Below are 24,741 nucleotides of genomic sequence, written 5' to 3'. Positions count from 1 at the left end.
GTTCTCTTTTTACAGCATTTGCTAGGCTGTCATTATAGAAGCACATTTTATGTCATTACTAACTTTTCACCACTTCCTTAAGAATCTGTATTTGTATGACAGTAAAAGTGATTAAATAACTAAGTGGACCTGGTAGTAAATGAGTTATTTATTTGCTACCATTTTGTCTAATCACTATACATTATTCAATCTGAAGGATTTTAGAATCATAAGTGACCAAGATTGTTTTTCAACACATCATCCCATTATCTATAATGAGAAAATATTTCTAACAGTGAAGACTACTCCTTCCAAAGATCCCTAGTGAATACTCCACTAGATATCAGTGAAATCTATTATCTGTATTTTTTCACAGGAGAAAGAAGAGGCTAAAGGATGCCCACACAGCCCTTCCAACAACTCCCCAGATTCATGATCCTTCCAGGCTCCCAATGGGTCCTTTAGGATGATCTTATTGAAGTGGTAACTGACCACCTTACCACCTCCTTCTACATGAGATATGAATGGGCTTCAGATTCACATCCAGGATTAAATGTCAGTAGATCTACTTGGACTCAGTTTGATTCCACAGCTCTAATGACTTTTCCATGTGCCTGTTTACAAAAGGCTTCCCAATACATTATTTAATCCACTACATCCTGAAAGGTGTTATTATTATCTACAGTTTTCAGATGGGGAAAATTAGTTTCAGTGGCAATCAGTGATTTGCCTAAGGTCACAGATGCAGTTAACGATAGAGCCGGATCCATCCTCAGGTCTTCTGAATTCGTATGTCAGAGGAAGAGAAGTTCAAGGAACAGCTCAAAAGAACAAAATTCCAACATCTGCTTGGCCAGTGGCAATTTTGCAATTTTAGGTAAGTTACCTCACCAAAATGAGTTGAACCAGATAATCACTACAACTCCACACTATCTTAATATTCTAAAGGTTCTACAGATCTAAAATGTAATTCCTGCTTTATATCTGTTCACTCTGGTCCTTGTGCTGGACCATTAACATTGTTTCCAAAGTTAGGTGGTTTCTTTGGGTTTCTGTTCCATTTGTTCTTAGTCCAACAGTATCCCAGTACTCAATTTGCCCCACACAGACCAAAAAGTTCCATTCAGATCAAAAAATCCATTCATATCTATGAGTTTCTGAGTCTACATGGGAGAGAGTAGGGGAGATCGAGCCTTTCCTTTGCTTTGGAATTCCCAGGAATCTATGATTAAAAGGTAAAGTCAAGTTCATCTTCCCTTATTTCATAAATTAGATTTGAAATAGATTAAAAGTTGTTCAATAATAATCTTTGTTATTATAGATTTAATAAACTGAGGTGATTTCAGGAAATACTTGCAAGGTGGGAAGCTCATGCATCCTTTTGGAAAATAAGCCCAAGAACTCACAGTCATGCATCAAATGATATAGGATGGGTATCTGAGTACATCCACCTGTAATGAAAAGTGAATGCTCAAGTGAAGATAGATATCTGTCCTTGGTGGATTTGAGCATGATAAATTTATATTTTATAAAGTTAAAAATGTCTTTTTCTTCAGTTGTCTCCACAAAACTCTTAACCAATAATTCAGAGAATTGCTTTCCCCTAAAGAGAGACACTCTATAACCTTATATACAAACTCATGAAAAATTTAGGTCATAGATATTTCATTTATATGTGGGATATAAAACTGAAAGCAACAAACAAACAAGACAAACAAACAAAAACTCAGAGACACAGACAACAGTTTAGCTGCTACCAGAGGAAGGGGATATAGAAAAGGAAAAAGGGGGTCAAATATATGGTGATTAAAGATTTGACTTTGGGTGAACATACAATGCAATATACTGACAAAGTATGTATATACTATACAATTGTATACTTGAAATCTATATAATTTTATTAATCAATGTCATCCAAATAAATTTAATTTTTAAAAATGAAAATAAAAAACAATTGCAACATTCTCCTCTCTCTTCCCTCTGTCTTTCCAAGCTGAAGAGAAATTTTAGTAGCCAGTCTTAAATGCAGTATAAAAAAGAAATAAATTTCTTTGTAGTCCTTAATCTACATATGTCTGTTTTCTTGTCTTTTCTTCTGTAGCACTAGAAGAGCAAGCAGAAACTCAAATGTGCTCAGGATTCTGAGTTGAGCTTAAATATCATTTTAGACACTAGAATTAGCGTAAAAATTTTTTAAACTGTATCCATAAACATGAATTTAACACAGAATTTGAGGGGAAAATTGTTTTGAATAATCATTTGGTATGGTCCTATGCCTCTAAGCAAAGCAAAATTCAATCTTCCTTAAAGAGATAAATTTGTCTCACGTGCCTAGGGATGGAACATTGATCTTTCTATTGCTTACTAATGTAATGTCTAGAGAGGCAATATGTTATAAAAAGCTTATAGAACTTACATTTATAAGACACAGTTTCCAGACCTGCTACAACTTTTACTAACTAACTGTATTATCTTAGGAAAGTCATTAACCTTGCTGAGCCTCATTTTCATGTTCATTACAGAATTTTCATGACATAATTTTACTGTAATCTTAATTACAGTAAAAGAAAGGCTTTAAAAAGTCCTAATGAATAGAGCTATGCACTGAACATCAATGGTTGATAACATCATACTCAAAAAAAGAAATATTTGGATTATGAATTACCAAAGAAAAATAAACCTGATACTTATAAAGCCTCAAGATCTAACTACTAATTCACAGAAAACACAGATAACAGAGGACCATACTAAAGCACACCACAGAGAAGTAATCATCAAAATACGAACTGGGAAACTATAAGATAGACAACCCCGTGTCTTTGATGACAGTAGCAGAAAAAAAAATAGCAATAAAAAACAAAAAGATAGGAAAAGAGGAATAAAATTAGATCAAAAGGGACTTACGGACCTATCGATATTAGGTTATACAAATCTGATTTGTATTTATATTTTGACTCAAAGAAACAATTGTGATAAAAAAGAGTTGTGGCATCTCCAGTTTCCACTTAGGGATATAGAGAGCTAGACAGAACATTGCTTCATCCTTACAATGAACAACAACAACAACAACAACAACAACAAAAAGCAAACAAAAAAAAATGCTGGACAACTGAAAATTCATAATTTTTTTCAAACCCATTGGAGAATTGAGGTCTCAGGACAACCAAATGCTCCAAAATACAAGGATAGGCATATACCTATAGGAAAAGGAGAGATTTGACTATTCATTTACTTGGGGCAGATGCTACTGAAAGGACGCCTGTGAGAAGAGTTAGCTAGAATAGTTAACATCATATAAGCGAATCAAATTGAGCATTATATAAAAAGAATAATACCTCACAACCAAGTGATGTTTATCCTGAGAATGCTGATTTGAAAATCAATCAGTGTAATTCACAATGGCCCTTGAACAACATGGGTTTGAACTGTGTAGATCCATTTAAATGCTGATTTTTCTTAATTATTGCAAATACATTTTCTCTTCCTTATGATTCTCTTAATAACTGTTTATATTATCAGTAAGGCTTCCAGTCAACAGTAGGCTATTAGTAATAACATTTTGGGGGAGTCAAAAGTTATACATGGATTTTTGACTGTGCACAGGTTGATACCTCTAACCCCTGTGTTGTTAAAGGATCAACTGTACTTAATGGTAAAAGACCAAATGCTTTCCCACTAAGATCAAGCTGGGGATGTCCTTTCTTACCATTCCTCTCAGCATCATATTGGATGCATCATAATGCGTACATTCCAGCCAATGCAATAAAACAAGAAAAGAAAATCAAAGGCTTACAGATTGGACAGAAAAAAAACAGTTTCCATTCATAGTTGACATGACTGTATATACAGAAAATACTAAAATATCTACCAAAAATACCTCTTAGGATTAGTATGTAAGTTTTACAGGTTTGCAAAGTTGATTTTTCTACATATTGGCAATCATAGATTAGAAATCAAATTTTTTTAAATACGATTTACAATAGCACTCCAAAATGAAATGTAGTTTCATATATGTCATTCATGTTACATATATAACAAAACATGTGCAGGATCTGTATGGTGAAAACTATTAAACACTGAAGAAAGAAACTAAAGAAGACCCAAATAATTACATTCATGGATTGGAAGACTCGGTTTTATTAAGATATTTTTCAGACAAAGACAAATACTGCATGATTTCATTTATATGTGGAACCTAAAAAAAAAAAAACACACACACAACATACTCATAGAAACAGAGATCAAACTGATGGTTGCCAGAAGGGGTGGAGGATGGGTGAAAAACATGAAGGGAAAAGAAGTCAATAATATTGTGATAACTTTGTATGCAGACAGATGATTACCAACGTGGTGATCACGTTGTAAGGTATATAAATGCCAATTCATTATATACAACTGAAACTAATGTAATATTGTATACTAACTATACTTAAATAAATTTTTAAAAGATATTAATTTTTCCTAATATTATCTATAGATTCAACACAAAATCACTGGCATATAGTAATTCCCTGCTTTTGAAATTCTATAATTCTAAAATTATCTCAAAATAAAAATATTTTTTAAATGGTAAGATAATGGAGACAATTAATTACTGTTATTTGTTTTAGGTGAGATGAAGATATTGAGTTTATGGTTTTTAAAACCCTTACCTCTTAGAGACATAAATTTAAATTTTAAATAATTAGAAAAACCTCAGAATGGCAACCACGATAGAATTACTTGTTTTAGGTAAGAATCATAGATGTTAAAATTAGTATTATGGAAAACAAGATACTTATATTGTCTCAAATATAAGTACCTATTCAATATAAAGAGATATCTATTCAATATAAAGAGAATGATAGTAACTTTACAGTGAAGTAACCTGGCAAACATTAACTTAACAAAGCACCCCCTAATATCATACACAGAAGACAGAGTACCATTTATGTGTATTTCTGACAAAATGCATAATGTGAATCTTAATCATACAGAAGAATTACACAAACCCAAAATGAGGAACATTCTACACAATGACTGGTCTGTACTCTTAAAATGTGGAGATCATGAAAGACAGAGACAGACTGAATCACTGCATCTTCGGTTAGATTTTAGATCAGGAAAAAATACTCTCTTTGTGTAACGGACATTAATGGGGCAATTTGGTGCCATTTAAGTAGGCTTTCAAATTGGTTAATAGTATTGAGTCATTGTTAATTTCCTGATTTTAACCATTGTACTATGGCTATAATTTTTAGGAATTACACAATGAAGTATTTGGGAGAAAGAGGGCGTCGTATCTGCCATTTACTCACAAACAATTCAGAAATTATATTTACATACATAATATATAAACACACATATATATGCTGTATATATACACATATAGAGTGAAATTATATATTAGAGAGAATATATACTATAGTTACATAATATACTTACTTAGAGAAAAAGATAAAACAAATGTGTTAAAATGTTAACATTTAGGTTACTTATGTGAAGGATACACAGAATATTTGTGCTAGTTTTTAACTTTTCAAAAAGTCTGAAGTGATCCTAAAGTAAAAAGCTTCAAAAAAAATTAACCAAAAAAGAGGAATCATATATTGAGTCTGTGTCCTCTCTCTCCTACTTTTACCTGGCTTCTATCTATCCCAGAAGGAAACCAACTCTGTCATTCATTAGACCATCTCAACCACTGTTTTGCTCCCTGTGGCTGCTGTAACATACTACCACAAAGTTACAGCTTAAAACAACACACATTTATTATCTTACAGTTCTGCAGGTAAGAAGTCCAAAATGGCTCTTACTAGGCTACAATCAAGGTGTCAACAGATCTGGATCCTTACTCTCAGGACACTCTTAGGGAGAATCTGCTTCTTTGCCTTTTCCAGCTTCTGGAAGCTGCCTGCATTCCTTGGTTCATGGTCCCTACCTCCATCTTAAAAATCAGTAGCACAGCATCTTCAAATCTTTCTCTGACTTCCTCTTTGGCCTTCTTTCACTTTAAAGAAACCTTATGATTTAAAATTGGCCCACCAGAATAATCACCCTACCTTAAAGTCAGCTGATTAACCATCTTAATTTTATCTGCAATCTAAATTCTTCCCTGCCATGTAATGTAATATATTCATAGGTTCCAGGAATTATGATGTGGACATCTTTAAGGAGCTATTATACTGCCTATGACAGCTACCTTCTACCATAAATGGCTAGAACATGTGCCCTATCCCCAGTGCTTCTGGCTAATCAGAAACGTGTCCCTAGCTAGTTGGAAATGTTCTGGTGATTGCTTCAGATGTAACTTCCTCAACATTCCCATCCCTGGCCCGGCCTCCACCCCCCCCCCACCCCGCAAAAAAACTTAACAGTTTTACTTATTTCTGATTTTTTGTTTGCTTATTTGTTGTATAGGCTTCCTTTCTTTGACTGTTATTATCATTATCTGACTGAACCTATAAATTAGAAGGCAAATGCAGACAAGTAAAATAAATGTTGCTGATAAGAGAACATTTTCTAATGTCTAACTTAAATTGCCTTTGTTGAAATGTAATCATATTTCTTTCTGTCTTCACTTTGGAAGTAACAGAAAGCAACTAATCAATATTCACCTTATAAAACCTTTTAGGTTTAAAGTGCCTTTCTAATGCCAAAAAGAAAAAGGAAAAGGGTGGAGAGGCACAGATAACCAATCACCCAATCCAGGATAAAGGCCAGAAAGTTGGTTAGTGAAGTAAAGGAATGCTAACAGTCAAACCATCCACAAACATGACCTATATGATACCTCTAGCCTTTCCTTTGTAGCCATCATACTTACTCAGTCTTTGTCTATTTCCTATAGTTCTTATGGTTTAGGTTGCCCTCCCTTAATTTTGAATCATTCCTGAATCTCCTATATAAATTCAACTTAGATCTGGAGCTTTTTCTTCTTCAACTGGCAAAATCTTGTTCATCTCTCAAAACTCTTCTCACGTGATCTCTTTTCCCCCAAGAATAATTAGCCATTCTCTTCTTTGTGCTCCCCTGGATGTACTCGTGGTTTAAACCTCTAATATAACACTTAATTTGTGGGATTGAAGTTCTCTACAATACCATTAGTTTGGAACTCAAATCTGGTTGCTGGAATTTGAATTCCAAGGAGACAACTATTCTATGTCATATTTTATTGTTCATTAAATGAGCCCTCTAGGATTTCTTCCTGCCCCTCTAGCTACTCCTATTTTCAGGTTGATTCTCCTTTACCTAGAAGAATTCTAACTCTATGCTGGATTCCCTCAACACTTGGTCCCTGGTCCTACTCTTTTCTCAATATATACTCCTCTCCTTAGGTAATCATATTTATTCCCTCAGTTTCAATGACCACCTTTATGTGAATTTCTCCCAAACTATAACCACCCAGAACTCTCCTCTGAGATAAGCCAGTGCACCCATCATATTTGGATGTCCTAAAGGTACCTCAAATACATATTCAAAACAAAACTTAGGTCTTTGCGAATTACTGTTTTGGTTTTCTTTGAATAAATACCCAGAAGTGAAATTGCTAGGTCAAAAGGTATATCCGTTTTTAATTTTTTGAGGAACCTCCCAACTGTTTTCCATAATGGCTGTACCAATTTGCAATCCCACCAACAATATGTGAGGGTTCCCTTTTCTCCACATCCTTGCTAACATTCGTTGTTCTTTAATTTATTGATGACAGCCATTCTGACAGGTGTGAGGTGATAGCTCATTGACCTTGAACATCTTTTCATATGTCTATTGGCCACCTGATTTGAGGAGAAGTATCTGTTCAGGTCTTCTGCCCATTTTTTAATTGGATTGTTTGTTTATTTGTTATTGAGTTGTATGAATTCTTTATATATTTTGTATATTAACCTCTTATCAGATGTATCATTAGTGAATATCTTCTCCCAATTAGTTGGCTGTCTTTTTGTTTTGATAGTGGTTCCCTTTTGTAAAGATCTATGCACCCCAATATTCATGGCAGCACAATTTACAATAGCCAAGATATGGAAGCAACATAAATGCTCATCAACAGAAGACTGGATAAAAAAGTTATGGTTCATATATACAATGGAATATTATTCAGCCATTAAAAAAAATGAAATCCTACCATTTGCAATGACATAGATGGACTTAGAGGTTATTATGCTAGGTGAAATAAGTCAGAGAACGATAAATACCATATGATTTCACTTATATATGGAATCTAAGGAACAAAAAGAACAAACTAATCAAAAACTGACTCACAAATATAGAGGACAATTTGGTGATGGGCAGAGAGGATGGGGTTGGAGGGCTGGGATAACGGGGTGAAGGGTTAAAGCAGTACAAATTAGTAGTTGATAAATGGTCATGGGAATGAGGAGCACAGCATAGGGAATGCAGTTAGCATTAATGTGTTGGCTAGGTGGAAAACCAGAGGAGAGAAAGAACAATTAGGGGGATCATTTTATAAACTACATAAATGTCTAACCAATGCACTGTATACTTGAAACTTAAAAATAAATTAATTAATTAAAAAATAAATTTTAAAAAACTCAGGAACTTTCTCTCTGGTAATGAGAACTTTTGGTTACACTCCCAGCACCCATTTCCCTCTTCTTACGTCAGCAGTATTCTACTTTAAGGCCTTCACCCTTCATACTCTTGGCCAACCTGGTTTCCATGAAGCTGATTCCAGCCTCATCCAGAACTCTAAGGATGGGCAGTGATTAACCTAAGCCAAATTCCATCCCCCTGGGAAAGATATCTCTTGGGCTGTGGATATAAAATCCAATCAGAGCAATTGAGCCACAGCAATGCCCTAGCTAGGGCTACTACAGAAAATAAGCCTTCTTCCTATACTTGGTGGTGTGAACATGTGGTTATCTTGCTTCCCTAAGTGGCCAAAGACACCCAAGAGAATGAGAGCCAAGAGACTGATCCTTGTCACATCGTTTGGTCCCTAACTAATTCATGTCTGAGGCCAGTTTATTTGATTTTTTTTTTTATTTATGTTTGTCAACTAATTCTCCTTTTGCTTAGGCCAGTTTGTTTTGGGTTTTCTGTCACTCAGATCATAAACAACTTTAACTGATACTCCTTCCCCTACACCCAATCTTCCAGAGTCCCCTAACTCAGTGAACAGTGGTATCATCTATCCAGCTAAGAAAGTCAGATACTTAGGAGTCATTTCAAATATTTCTTTCTCTATCACCTGCTCTATCAAATCTGTCACCAAATCCTGTCAATTAGAGGCCCTAAATTTCTCAAATGTGTCTATTTCTCTCCATCTTTATTGTTTCCACTTTATTCCAACTATGTCTGCCTGGACTACTACTAACTGCTTTACCATCATCTACACTTGTCTTCCTCTAATCTGCTCTCCACACTGCAGCCAAAACAATCTCTCTGAGGAGCTACAGTGCTGAATTCACCATTCTGTTTAAAACAATCCTTTTCCATTGCTTTTAAGATGAAAACAAAATTCCAAACTTTTTAAACGTGATGCCTCTACCTGGCTTCCCCCAAAACAGCAAGACACAAAAGCTTACCTGTGTATAGTTTCTTCTCGGAAGTGATCCCAAGGAGCATAAGTCATTGATTAGGGAAAGTGAGTGAAACAGGGAAGGAGGAAATGAATGAGCAAATAGACCACCACTGTGAGCAACTGTGATCAATTCCATGGGGAACTTCTGAGGAACTGTGGGGAATGCATTTCAGAATTGTCCCCCAGAGACAAAGGGAAGAAGCATTCACCCATTGACTTTTGTCTGCCAATGGTTAAAAGTTGACCTGTGGATAATAACTCCCTGGTACTTCTGTGTTGCTCACATGTGACTGCTAGTAGTCCCTCCTGCAAGTGCCAGAGAAGCCCAAGGTAAACTTTGGATGAAGTCAACAAAAAAGCAGTGGAAGCTAGTATGGCACTGTCCACCATAGCTTTGGCTGGAATCAGACTGAGACCGTGAGGTGGTGCTGTACAGGTGTCTGATACAATGCATAGTCTGGCCTTGGTCCTCTTCTCTTCTCTTCCACTTCTTCTCTAACTTCCTCTCACCTTCTGACTTCATTCAGATCATACTAGTTTTATAGCCCAGGACTCCACATATTCTCACCCACCACAGGGCCTTTGCACATGTTGTTTCCTATGCTTGGAATGCTCTTCCCTCCCATGTAGTCTCCTCTATTTATTAATCAGAACTCATACTGAGCAACACTTTCTCTGGAAAGCCTTCCCTGACTGTGTCAAAGCCACCATAATGGGCACTTGCAGCTCTCTGTGCTTCTCCTTTGAGGCACATATAAAATTGTGTGTGATTATTTCAGATCATCCAACTCCCCCCTAGACTATAAGCAACATAAGGAAAACTACAAAATCCCCAGCCTCAGCATGTGCCAGGCACTCAACAAATCTTAACTAACAGAGCAATTTCTCGATCTCTTGAAATTTTGCTTCCTAATAATTGTGGTCAGTTTGGCTCAAATAAAGTCATAAAAATTCTCAAAAATAAATAATAACTAAATAGATAAATATATAGATAGACAGATAAGTCATAACTAAGAAGATAAATAAGTTTATCTTTTTATTCCCCCTAGCATCTAGGACAAATAGGCACTCACATATTTTTAATGTAATTAATCAATTAATTGATGGAGCTAATACTTTAAGAAGCAGAAGTGTTACTTTTTGGTGGACCTTATTTAACTTTTACTGAATTGCCTTCTATCTCTTAAAAATACCATAGTGAAACTCTTCTCTTAGAAGCTCTAAGACAGACTTTTTTTTTTTAACGTTTAATGCCTATAAATAGCAACTGGATCCCCCTAAAGAAGTTGAGAAAGAGAAAAAAGAGAAATCATCAATATAGATAAAAAAAAAAACTTCATTGTGGACTATGACAGGGATGCTATCTTAAACAAAGGGCTATAGGTTATTGACCACGGGAAGAATAAAATTCATTGATATGTGAAAACAAACTCCCAGAATCACTCTGAGCTCTTCATTTTAGCCAGCAGCCTCGAATACGATTATTAAGTGCCTGTTCTGCTGCCATGCAGTGGAAGAGACAGGGAGGTTTGGTAGCTAGGCAACAGCCTGGAAACTCAAAGGGTAGGAGTTGTGATTCTGGCTTCCCTATACAAGTGATAAGTGGCCTTGGATAAACTCTCCTGCTTTATTTCCTTCATCTGAAAAATGGTATCGCTAGTCTGCTTTCTGTATTGAAGGAAGAAAAATAGAGCATATTGTATACTGCAGTTTTAGGAAAGTAAGCTTTGGAGTCTGGGGAGTGAAAAACTCATCAGGCAACCAACCTTTCAGATGAAATCACCACTATTACTAATGGTTTGAGCCTGAGTAACTATGCCTCAGTTTATTCATCTGGAATGGTTCACAGATAACAATCAGGTTCTGACTTAAAATACAAATTAAAATGTGTTGTCTTTATTTCTGTAGGATCTAGGGGAAAACTTGGGTGGAGGCACCTCTCCCACAAAGTGCCCTCCAAATTGTTTGATTACCCCTAGACCGTAAGTGCCTCAAAGGCAAAGGTCACATCTGCCTGACTCGCCACATAAGCCCCAGCATTTGACCCAGGATCTGGAGCACAGTTGGTGCTCCATTGTGTTTACTGAACAAGTACATTAATTATTTATAATATCACATCTTTAAATGGGTACAAGATGATACATAACCTTAAGGGCAGCATAACTAGTCTTAAAAAAAGAAGGAAGGAAGGAAGGAAGGAAGGAAGGAAGGAAGGAAGGAAGGAAGGAAGGAAGGAAGGAAGGAAGGAAGGAAGGAAGGAAAGAAGGAAGGAAAGAAGGAAGAAAAGTCCATTGAACAACTTTGGAGGAAGTGGCCTTGATCTATACTCTAGAGTAGAGGTAAGTCTATGCCAGGTCATGAATAGCTATGAAAAGAGATTACACTTTAACTAATTCTCTCTTATTATTTTTACTATTATTTTTAAAAAGTCTTAAATAACGTAGTTACAGCCCAATGACATTCCTCCCTCCAAATATAACTGTCATTACTGTAGAGTAAGTTTCAAGAATGTTTATATATTATCAAAATTAAGTTTCAAAATGAGCTGCGGTATCTGGGAAAAGGGGATAATAATATTTCACAGAAACTAATTGGAAACTTGTTTTGAAATAAAGTAGTTATTATTTCCATCATGGAGAGATGAAAGTACAGAGATTTCCTTTTATCTTGCCCAGCCTAGTATCTTACATTATTTATTCAAACTAAAATTAAAACCTGGCCAAATCCTACTGAGGCATTGCATATCAGTTAGAGATTATTCTTCTGGAAATGAACTTTTTGTTCACAAATTTCATTATGCAGTTACAAATGACTATTATTAAAATGTAACATATAAAACTAAATTGTCTTTTTTTTTTTTTCCTGGCTATGCATAAGGTTCACTTTCCTATTCGGTATTATTCTTTTTTCTGGACTTAACAGCAAGCATGCTTTCCCTCTGCTGAATGTCTCAGCATCCAGAGAATCTCTAACTCCCATTCCACTCACCTGGAGAACCCCTCAATGTCACTTTTTATTGCTCTACCCTCTGCACCCCAAGAAGTAGATACCAAAGGACGTTCTCCATCTGATGACCTTGCCAAGGCTCATTTTCATTTTTTCAGCAGACTTAAACCTCAGGCAAAGTGACTATGTTTGGAGTACAGAATTGATCCACTTGCAGGTTTCTGAATGCCTAACTCCGAAACTCTTTCTCACCCATCCACCAGGCCTTGCCACATCTTGCTTTGCCTGGAATTGTCTCCTTGATTGCCTAACTCCAACTTGTCATTTATTTTTCAGCTTAGATGGAACTTCCTCCAGAAAAATTTCCCTGACCTATCTCCTGGCTAGTGAATCAGGTACCACTTCTGTGTTGCCACGACATCCTGTACCATGTAGCATTTGCAACTTTTTTTTTTAATTGGCTCTACCTCCCACTAGACTGCAAGCCTCATGAGAACACGAATTAGGTCATGTTGGCTTATCATTCTTTCCCCAATGTCCAGCACAGTGACAGGCATATAACAATTGATCAATAAATATTTCATTTTGAATTTAGATTCAACTCTGTTATCTAACCCCTGGGTAAACCAATCTTCCATCAAAATCTCAAAGAACACTTAATATCTTCAGGCTCTCTGACATTAACTTTTGATTTACCAGAGTTATCCTTAGTTCTCCTCTGCTCATTTCCTTCCACTCCTGGAAGGTCTTGCCTAGTACAGTCAGGGTCTTCTCTTTCAGTCAATCTGTTTGAATCATACTCAAGAAATCATTTAAACCTGATCCTACTCTTTGGGTTATTTGTTTCCATATCCCATCACATCCTGCACATTCAGGCCACCTTTTACTTTCTTTCCACCCTCCAGTGTACTCTTTAGCTCTCTCTAGCTTGGCAAGGCTTAAGCTTGCTATGCTCTTGTTAAGGGGGACCAAAAATATATCCAGACACTGCATGGAATGTTGTACAAGACAACAATTTTAAGAAATTTTCCAATCTTAGTTTCTGTGCATCTACATGACCTCTACTTTTGGTCCTGCTCAAATGACCCCTTTTCTCCATGACAGTGATATTCCTTTACCTCCTATTCTGAAAAATATAGCCTCCCACTCCAGCCCTGAAAGTAATTTTCCAATCAGCTCAATCTAGCTTTCCTTCTGTCTAGGTGATACCAATAGTTCTTTTTTCATCACAGATTAATAGATTTTTTTTTTTTTTTTTTGCTTGACTCTAATGAAATGTAGAAATAAGGGCAGGTTTTCCCAGGAGGAAGTCAATCAGGTCATTTTTGTGCAGGTAGCCTAAAGACTGTCTTGTAAAGAAAGAAGCTAATAAATATTGTTTACCTTCATTCTTATTATTTGTATCATTTGAATAATTAGAAGATAAATAAATAATATCCCTCTCTACTCTTCTCAAGTTAAGAATAAATTGAGAAACAAGACACAGGGATGGAAATATAGAGATAAAAACATCAGCTGTATTATTAATACTGATAACTGATTTGAGAATTTTACTTGAGGCTTGGGCACAAATGGACTTGCAATTACTACTTCTCGATTAGGCAGATTTACCCACCAGTCACAGGCATCACTGCACTACTATAGGACCTTCCCCACCCAGGCAGTGGGTGCTTCTAAAGTTTCCAAAGTGTCAGTACCCTATAGAAAGAAGAGTACCAAAAATAATAAGTCTGAGTTAAGTAGGTTTTGTTCTTTCTTCAATGAGAGAAGGCCAGAAATGTGAGAATAGTTATGCCAGAGGAAATCCATCATGAAAACATAAAGGCAAGGAGATGGAGAATCCCTTCATATAGCAACCAATCAAATTCTATCAAAGTTTCTACCAATGGCCCTAATATAGTCCAAAAATATTATAGGCTCAGGCTTCCCTTGGTGATTACAAGTTTACATTTTCATACTGTTTGAAACAATATTTTAGGGTTCCCATTGGTGTTATGAATTAGATTGGCCCCATTTGAGACCAAGATAAGTTCTTCTAGCATTCAAACGAAGCCAGGAGGCTTGGAAAGGGGTTTACCAGTTACCTGGATTCTCAGATTAAGAAGAAATTCTTCCTTTTTCTTTTCAAACCAGACTTACATGAAAGTCTTTATTAAAATGCATCCATTTACTTGGCTGTAGCTATGAGCACACTAAATGTAATCTATCTTTCTTTGATGATTTATGATCTTTGACAGCTTCATGTGACTATTATTCATATCAATTCTCACTGTTTGGGACTGAACACAACAGATATACAAGATGTAAAGAATTGGACTGAATGTGTCCTACCTGTGACATACTGTGGCTGACCCAGAAGCTATCTGATAAGGTCAAACTTTTAAAAACATATTTGAAAGATGATAGAAACACATTAGAAATTATGGTGATGGTGATAAGTACTTCCTATGTGCCAGACACTATTCCTGGTCTTTTTTATATATTAAATCATTTACTCTCAAATTCTAGAAAGTAAGCATTTCTATCTCCATTTTACAGATGAGGCAACTCAGGTTCTGAGAGGTTAACGAAACTGTCCAAGGTCTCACTACTGTAAGAATTGAAATAGCCAGGATTGCCCTTGGACTGTGTGGTTCCAGAACTCTTACTCATAACTGCATGCTAAAATAAGAGAAAATGTGTATGGAAGTACTGAACTGAAAGAACATAATAAGAGGGTTAATTCCTTAATGTGCTGGAGTAAAATATGTTTAAGCCTTTCATCCAGAAACTCAGAAACACACGCACGCACACACACACACACACTCCTTATCAGCTACAATCAAAGTAAAAAAGATAAACCTAATAAGCATGCTCACTGCTTGGGGCAGATGATATAACATTAACAAATAAGAAAAAAAAAGTCATATATCTCAACTTCTGTTGTATTTCTATCTTCTTTATCAAGGAAAATGATCTTTAAACTCAGAAGGGTTGAATAAATGTAGTTTAGAAGGAACTGAAGTATGAGATTAGTAAGGTGATAGCAGGAGACCATCTCACTGTTTTAAATGAGTTCACGTCTCCAGGCCTAAACAAATTACATCCCAGAGTATGGATAGACTTTGCAGATGTAATCTAAGAGTTACTGTCAGTAATCTTTAAGGGATCATAGAGAGCAGAAAAGGCACTGGGGCAATGGAACGAGAAAAATAGTATTCTATTTTTTTTTAAATGTAAGGCAAAGTGTATTTCATGATCTACAGATCAACAAGCTTAATTTTGAAACATGGTAATGCTCTAAAATGATTAGATGATTTGTTTGCCCTTAGAAAAGAAAGTGAGATCCCTAGTCCAGGACAAATTCATTGGGGGAAAAGTAATAAAGATCCCACATGCCTCTTTTTTGTAGATTTAAGGACAAGTGAAAGTGGGGACACTCTGCACACAGTGAGGGATGAGGGCAACCTGGCTGAGGCTCCTATCACCCCATAGGTCACCAGGGTTGATTCAGATAATATGGCAGGCTGGTGGGATCCCCTTTGCTTTCCACTCCATAAAGTTGCACATTTGCTCAAGGGAAACACCAGATATAGAAAAACCTTCATATGGACAAGAGGAATATAAATCCAAACAAACTCAGATTCGTTTGTGGCTTGTATTAATTAGGGCAAGCATATTTACAAAGCCTCTTAGTATTCTTGGGACCTGATGGATAAGTGGGACAATGTATTTAAGGGAATAAATGCCTGATTGACAATTTATACCCAAAATGCTTGAATTTATGAATCAATATCCTGACTACAACTTTTCAGAGAGTTGTATGTAACCAGGACTGTCCCCAATGTCGCCCCCTTAGAGAGATCTTCTCTAACCATCTGATATAAGATAGCATTTGCTCCCATCATAATTTGAGTACTTTATTTTTCTACATAATCCTTACCACTATCTAATATCATATAATATCTATATTATATATTCTAGCTCTAATCACTACCTGATATTGCATTATATACACTATGAGACATACATGTATCTATCTCTGTCTGTCTTTCTGTCTGTCCATTTGCTTGTCTGTCTCTTCCTCTTGCAGAGTCAACAAATCCTATGTGAATGATGTCCCTACATTATGCAGTAGCCTTGCACTTTTGAATGTCAGCTGCATGAGAACAGAGACTTTGCTGTCTCTTTTACCATTGTGACTCTAATCACTAGAATAGTACTGAAACATAGTTTTGCTCAATAAATATTTATTGGTCAATAATATTTGTCTAATTAATGTATATCAGTTTGGAGAATGGTCTCTAGAAGCTACATGGCTGTCCTTGTCCCTATTATTAACTCTGACCCAGAAAAGGAGAAAAAAGTAAGGAATTTATTCTGAGTCCATGTCAATAAAACATTTAATAATAATAATAATAATAATAATAATAATATTAGCATCACTATCCTCTACTATGCAATAGGTACTTATATTATTATAAATGCTCACGACAAATCTAAAAGGTAGAATTTTTATCATCTTCATTTTCATTATGAGCAAATGGGACTTGGGAAGTTTAAACAACATACCAACATCAGAGAGTGGGTGCACGAAGCTGGAATTAAAAACCAAGATCTGTCTCGCTGCAAAGTATATGCTTTTTTTTATATATACAATATTGTTTTAACACTAATAAAAACATGGAAAATCTACTTAAATTTGTAGCTGACAGAAAAACCAGTACATTAGATGAAAAATCAAGATTTTACAAAAGTTTGACCAATTCAAATGGCAGGGCAGAATTCAAAAAACATATATTAGGTATAAAAGTAAAGTATTACATGCAAATTTTAAGACTTGAATGCACAGGTACATGCAGGGTAGAAGGAAGAGGAAAATAGTCTTTTATTTAAACAGACCAAGAGACGTCAATTGACCACAACCTCAGCAGGAACCAACATTAAGACATGGCTGTTAAATGAACTAAAACAATGTTAACTGCACTATCGGAGACTTTTACAAAAAGAGTGGGGATCCAGTTCAGTTCTGCAAAAGCTAGACCAGGAAAACCACAGCCAAAGTAGAGTGTTAAAGTCCCCAGAATGGTGAAAATCTTGTTATGAATAAAATGATTAAAGGGCTTGGTGAAGGTTGTTGGCCTGGGAGAAAAGAGACTCAGGGAAGGTAAAATAACTATCTGCATATCTAAAGGACCATCACAACAAAATAAGAGGACATTTTCTGTTGCTCCTGATGAGTGAGGCTCCAGGAAACACGTTCAGCTAAAGATACAAAGCTTAATAATGATTAGATGGCTTCTGAGCTATCGGGGGAGATATTCAATCAGGGATTGCATGAGAATCTGGCACAGACACTTTAGTATCCACCTGAAGGTTTGGAAAATTAGGTTGATTTGTTGTTGTTGTTTTTCAGTTCAACTTCCTTCTACATACAGTGACCTTATTTTCTAAATGCTAAGCCAAGTACTGTTGTCTTATAAGACCGTTTGAAAGACAGTCTAGCAGATAGAGTGCTATCAACACCAAAATACTGCGTTTCTGAAGAGATGTCAAGGACCGACATAATGGGAAAAATATTTGAAATTAGGACTTTCCTAGAAAGAGGAGATGTAAAATCACTCTAGAGTAGACATTTTTCTCTTTGAGTAATCATATGTTTTCAATAAATAGGCAAAAACTCTTAGTTAAATTTTACTCATTTTTTTCTAGCACAGCAAGTTTTCTTGAACTGTGGTCTCTTCCTCCAAAATCTGAGTACCAAAATATAAATACTTCAATTCATTTGGATTTAGAAAATCAAGACGACCTTAGAAAAGCTTCTTGGAGCATAGTAAAATTCCAGGCCCTCCTACAGGAGCTATGCCAAACTTTCTTTCATGATATCACTTCTACTCTTGTGGGGATGCTCCAGTCTATGCAACTAATCAAGGTCTCACGCTATCCTGGTTCTTCCAGCCTGGACCAGAATGCTTCCCCCACCAAGTTCCCACCTTGTGGTTCTTGCACCAAGACGTGGGTGGGTCAAAAGACTCCCACCATCACCCATGGCCAAAACTGAACTCTCTCCTTTGCCTATAGGAAACAATCAGACTGATTAAGATATTGTAATTCCAGATATCATTCATTGGGCTGTTCCCTATTAGACACAATTTTCTTTTCAATAGACTACTTTGTTTCACACCGACAGTCATTTTTCACCCTGCATGGCAGACTTTCAAAGCCAAGAATCCTGTATTACATAGTAAGCAAACAAAAGTAGACTCAAAATTGCCTTTTTTGATTTTGATATATTAATCAACTCTTCAGGAAACTTCTAAACATTTTCAATTACATTGAAAACAGGCTGGCTACATTTTCCAACCTCAAAAAAATCAGACTTAGTTAAAGGTTTATTTTCTATTCCACTGATATTCTATATTACATATTTGCAACTATTTCTGTTTTGGGTTAGATTGATTAATAGCATCAGTTCTAAAATCCCAGCATGTCCACAGGGGAGGAAAAATAGTATTTCCATCTCTGATCTTAATTAACCAAAGCAAATCTATCTATTTTGGTTTGTTTGTTTTTTCCTTCAGCTGCAGCTTTGGGTCCCTGCATTATGTCCGAGGCTAAGAACCTCATGGTTGCCATTAAAGGGTAATTGTAAGTCAGGTATGTGCAATCCAGAGCTAGATGGCAAAAAAAAGGATGAAAGGAGCCAAGGTGAAAAAGAAGTCTTCACACTCCAAAAACCCAGCCTCCCTCCTGTACTTTACATCTAACTTGACGGGACAGGAAAACTGGCCTTTGAATTAACAATGAAAAGTGCTGAAAAACAAAACAGGAAGCAAAATATGGCCAACATGATGTATTTTTAAAAGTGTATACTGAACAATTATATGCTTAATAAATTAGATTATGATAGTAGCTAAAGTGCTTAAATTATGTCTATTACTTTCTTTAAGAAGTGGAAATCATAGGAATGCTACAAAGAAATGTTTACAATTCTTCCCTAGATGTATTCCTTAAGAACACAAGACTGCTCCTGCTGTTAGTTGCCAAAGTTTTTTTGTAACCTTTAAAGAACTACCTTATCTACTAGTTAAAACTGGCAAGTTATCAGGATTTGCTGAATCCCTGTAGTTTGCAGTGTGCGCCATGTGCAATACAAAAGAATACAGATCTGTTCATGCAAAGGGCTTATAATATGTGGTAGAAACAGGACAAAAACACTTGAAAAACATTTAAGAATACTCTGAAATGTGAAAATGAATGTGTTCTATTATATAATTAGACAGGGCTGGAAGTGTCACTACATTGGAATTCCATGTCCCTTATTAAAATGAAACACAGAACTTGAAAGCTTTTAGCACTTGAAGGAGTTTCTTCTGGAGAATAGAGGGGCTGACCAAGCGATCAGAGCTCTGTCCTGGATCTTTCACATACACACACACACACACTCCACGATTTTTTTGGCACTCCTTAATACACAAGACTTTATTATTTCACTTTGTGTAAATGCATAAAAGGAGTCAAGCTTATAGAGTCCAGCCTCCCTGCTGTAGCTACATAAACCTCTTGGCATCCACAAATATTCATATTCTTATTCCCCAAAGGAGCTAGTGACCTAACATTAATTGAAGGCCATGGGCCTCATGGATGCCATTTTTAGGGCCTGTCATAGGATTCTCAAAAATTAGAGACGCCTCTCTAGCATAATCTATACTTTAATTCTTTATACATGATGGGGAGGAAATCTCAAGACACCAGAAGATAAAGACTCATAAAAGGACCTCACGCACTTTTTATTTCCTATCCAATGTCAAACAATATCTCAATATTATTCACGTTGCTTCCAGCATTATGCCTAAAGGTGAGAATTTTTTATCGCCCAAAGCTGGTATTGCTCAGTTAGGAAGTAAAGCAGAGAGAGAGTGGAAAAGAGTTTTACCCCTACAGGTGACCTTCTGAGTTGGAGGAAATTTTCCCACCAAGCAGACAGAGTCCTGAAAAAGGTATTATTTGTCTATGGGCAGAAACTGAAAACTCCTAGTAACATCCAGTCCCACCTTTGTTTTGCCTTACATGGAACATTAAAGAACAAGTTTCTTCCCAATCTCTTTCTACGGACACACCTACTGAAAAGTGCAGCAGGCAGGTGTTCTAAATTAACAGGCTTTAAATGAATATTTCTTAAGTTTTATACAGATATTGCTTATTTTCCTCCCCAATGCAGATATATAGTAGCCTGTCTACTACTAGAAAAGAGAATAGAGGTTTTGTTCTTTGATACAATGATCACAGTCTATTAGTCTATTACCAAGACAAAAATAAATCACTACACAGCAATGAACAAGGGCTCAGGACTCACACTGGAGACCTTTCTAAGGTTCTCTGTGAATAGCCCCTGTTCAGATCACTCACAGTTCGCTTTGACTAGATGACCAATAGAAATATCTGGCTGGACAGTGCCACCATTAATTGAGACCCCCATTCTCTACATTCATCATTTGATCCCTACTGGGTCCAATGACAAATTTTTTGATGAAACCTTAACATTCAAAGAAGAATTACATAGCTAAAGGGGATACTATTCTGTCAGTAACGCAGTAAGGGTTTGTAAAGGGATGGTAGCCAAAGTAGAACAACTTATTCAGGAGTAAAATTAATTGAGGAATATTTTCTAAAGGTGGTATGATATCCCTACAGACTTAATCATTATCCAATTGTATTTGCTTTATAAGCCTTCTATAAACTGTAACCCTGGTGATTTACATGACTCAATTAACTCAATTAGTATATCTAGTAATCATCCAGCAGAAAAATTATATATATCTGAAATATATGTCAAATTAATTTTTTGTTTCATTTATTACAACAATAATTCTAATTACATGTTCAGTCTTCTGAATCTACAGCTGCTATTGCATTATTCTGTGCTCATGACTTAAAAAAAAAAGAGGAAAGTAATTTTAAGATATCTAAATTTAGAATTTTTGTTAAGAAAACAGTATGTCAGCTCAAAAGGCAATTGTTGTGGTAATGGTCTACAGTATTCTTTGCACTGACTGAGGTAATTCCCCATTCAGGTTGGCCTCCTTAAGTGCACTGTGCCCTAGAGAGTTTACAAGAGGAAAAAGGAACCACAACAAAAATGAAAACCTATGAGATTAATGATTTTATAATTCAATATTTATATGATTATACCTAAAATACTAACTCAAGGTTTAAAGAAATATCACTGGTTAATATAAGTTTAAATACTTACAATTATCAAGATAGTGGTCATTGGCGAGTGAAACCATGAGAGAAGAGGCCCATGCTATGCCTGGTCCTACTGAGCAATTCTCAGATTTCAGCTCATTCTGGCAAAGAATACAAAGAAACAGAATTCTAATTACATGGTTTTACATTGTTTCGGTTAACATGTTTCTGTTAAAAATAGGAAAAGATCAGGTAAAATTGGCTTAGATGATGACTTTTATTATATCACAAAACAAGAAATCCAGAGGTAGAGTAGCTCCAGAGTGAGTTCACTTGGTAATTCACTAACATCAGGAAAGACTCAGGTCCTTTTATCGGTCTACCAACATAAACATGTTGGGCCCTTCCCTGAGGCTGGTCCTCCTCAAAGCCCTAAGATGCCTTCTGCAAATTCCAGGTACTATATAAAGCAATCAAGACAGAAGTGTTTCTTCCTACATGTAAATTTTACCCAGAAGCACCCACTGTCCCAAAGACTGTCCCTCAGTTCTCATTGGCCAAAACTGTGTCACATGCCCATCTCTAAATCAATCACTGGAAGGGTGTCTGGTTTAGACTATTCGAGATTTGTCCCACTCAAGTCTGAGGGGGACCCCAACTTCTCCTAAAGCACATGGTCACCCAATATTTGAGGGAAAATTAGGATCCTACTAGCAAGAAAAAAAGGCTAGTGAGAATGAAAGTACAGTAGGAAGCCTAGCATGGCTGCCACATATAACTAATAAGAATAGAAATAGAGGTTAACTCACTATACATGGCTCAATATATAGAGCTGACACTAACAGTTTAACTGGTGAAAGGTATCATATATCTAAGATTAGCCATTGTTGCTATAGCAATATGTCTTCATAGAGAGCTTCAAAGGCATAAATCTCTCTTTAAAAGGCAGCAAGTGATTATAATTGAAGAACAAATCATTGCTAAACCCATAGCATCTACATGGACCCGTAATAGATATTTCCTCTTTTATTGAAAAATCAAGGATTCCCTTTACTGGAAATTTCAGTTCCAAAGAGTTCCAGTAACAGTTTCACATTCCAGATGTGCATTTGTAATAAGTTTATATTGGTTAGTTGGGCTTAATTTATTTAATCAGCCACTAAAGTGATCAATTGTTTATGCAAATTGGTAATAGTGGCTGTATTAAAAAGTAATTTATTATATAATGTACTACCTGAATATATTCAGACATACATCATTTCATCTTTCATTTCATTCCAAATTCTGCATTTATTATAGGCCATCTCTCACATGGAAAAATTATTAAGATAATACTTGTTAAATATGTGTTCTTTTCTGAAATATTTAATCAACCCTAATGAGAAATAACATTATTAAAACATTTTACTATATTTAAGGGATATCAGGAGAGACCGTGGTATAACTATAAAGCAATCAACTCAGAAGTAGGAGACATGCATTCTAATTCTAATAGCACTTATTCAGCACTATGTACCAGGCACTGTGCTAAGTATCCCTGTAAACCATGTACCATGATTATCACATTTTCAGATGTGGAAATTGAAACAGAGAGGTGATATAACTTGTACAAGGTCACACAGCTGATAAGAAGAAGCAAGATTCAAACCCAGACCATAGTGGGACTTCAAAGCCAAAGCACTTAACCATGGTACAAGAAGACCTCTCTAGTCCTGGAATCGCCACTAGTTGGTTAATCGTGTTGGAGCCACAGTTTCCTAACAAGTTAAACAAAGAGTTGAGTATAGAGATCTTTAAGGAAATATCTAGTTCTTATACTTAAAATGACCATACAGACATCCTTCTCTGCCAAATGCTTTATATTAAGGTTGCATTTATCACACAAAGAAACACCTGTGTCTGGATGCTTACTTTCTAATAATAACAATTGCAAGATGATCCAGAGGAAGAAATAACTAAAAAGCCAACCATGTTATATACAAGACGAGAAAAACACATCTCCTTGGAGGAATAAGGTTGCAGTTTATCAAACCTCAATTCATGAATTGCCCTAGACTCTGGCATGAGGCCTACCTAGAGGCCAGGCTACAGAGCAGGGTTTCCTATACTATGCTTCTCAATTGACAAAAGATTTTCCAAGGAATGCTACATTTCCTAACAATAGACAGTGGAAAATTCCTCCCCCTTCAGAGCAAAGTCTCTCCTTTGTCTGAGCCTCCTAAAAGAGTTAGAATTGAATTATTTTAAACCATCCCATCAAAGATGAGTATTTATAAGATTCTTCCAAATATCTCCTTCGAGGCATCCAGACACAGAGACATAGAGTAGACCTATACATTGCGGAAGAATTAATATTAAATTTATTTCTCTAAACACTATGAACTACCCATAAGAGTGACCTACCCATTTAGCTTGTCTGAAGGGTAAAAATTTATATCTAAATGATTAAAGTTTCAAATCTTATTTTAATAATACATGGGTGATTAGACAGTATCTTCCTAGGGTCTGTGAAGTAGTTTGTACTTGCTATAATTTTTCACTGTGTGTGGAGAGGGACATCAAGTGGTCCAGGTTCCGGAAGACTCTGTCTCATCGGGGGTATTTTCTCAGCCCAATCTGTGGAGTTCCTAGGACCCCTGATGAGAAGGCCAAAGCAAAGTAGTACAAAGGATAGAAAACTTCTAACTACTCATCTTCTTAAATAATCACTTGCATAATTTCAACGAATTTTTATGAGCATCAATTTTCTTTGGGTTAGAGATAGTTCTCTTTTGGGTGCACAGTAATATCTCAATTATTTCCAATAGGTAAGGGATATAATAATATTTTGAGTGAAAAATAATTTATGTATCATATTACAGTCATGTGTTTATGTATGATGTTTTATAGACTAATTTGCTTTCCTATTGCATTCTTATGTTAAATAATAAATTTAATTTTTTATTCCTGAATAAAAAATGACCAAAAAAAAAAGTTCAAAGCATTGTGGAGCTAAAGTCAAGTTGTAAAAAATAAATTTTTTACAGCATGCAAGGACTAATCCATAACAACTTTTTTTTTAAAGTTAGTTACAGCTTGTTTACATCTATGATTTCGAATGCATTCTAAATAAAAGTGCTGAGCACCTCTATTCC

At 35.8% G+C, this 24,741-nt stretch overlaps 1 protein-coding gene across 2 annotated transcripts in view; it reads right to left on the bottom strand.

Moving 5' to 3' along the window:
* The window catches only part of CDH13 (cadherin 13), a 1,315,977-nt gene that overhangs the window by 1,279,027 nt on the left and 12,209 nt on the right, over positions 1–24,741 (bottom strand). For both annotated transcript variants that reach the window (XM_016165971.2, XM_016165972.2), the window contains exon 2: positions 21,672–21,768. In XM_016165971.2, the coding sequence (XP_016021457.2) occupies positions 21,672–21,692 (21 nt within the window). In that variant the 5' untranslated portion in view covers positions 21,693–21,768. The remainder of the gene's footprint in view (positions 1–21,671; positions 21,769–24,741) is intronic.

This window comes from Rousettus aegyptiacus, unplaced genomic scaffold (assembly GCF_014176215.1).
Source record: "Rousettus aegyptiacus isolate mRouAeg1 unplaced genomic scaffold, mRouAeg1.p scaffold_m13_p_14, whole genome shotgun sequence".
Lineage (NCBI taxonomy): Eukaryota > Metazoa > Chordata > Mammalia > Chiroptera > Pteropodidae > Rousettus > Rousettus aegyptiacus.
Note: the sequence above shows the minus strand (reverse complement) of the source record. Positions and strands in the feature narration are given on the sequence as shown.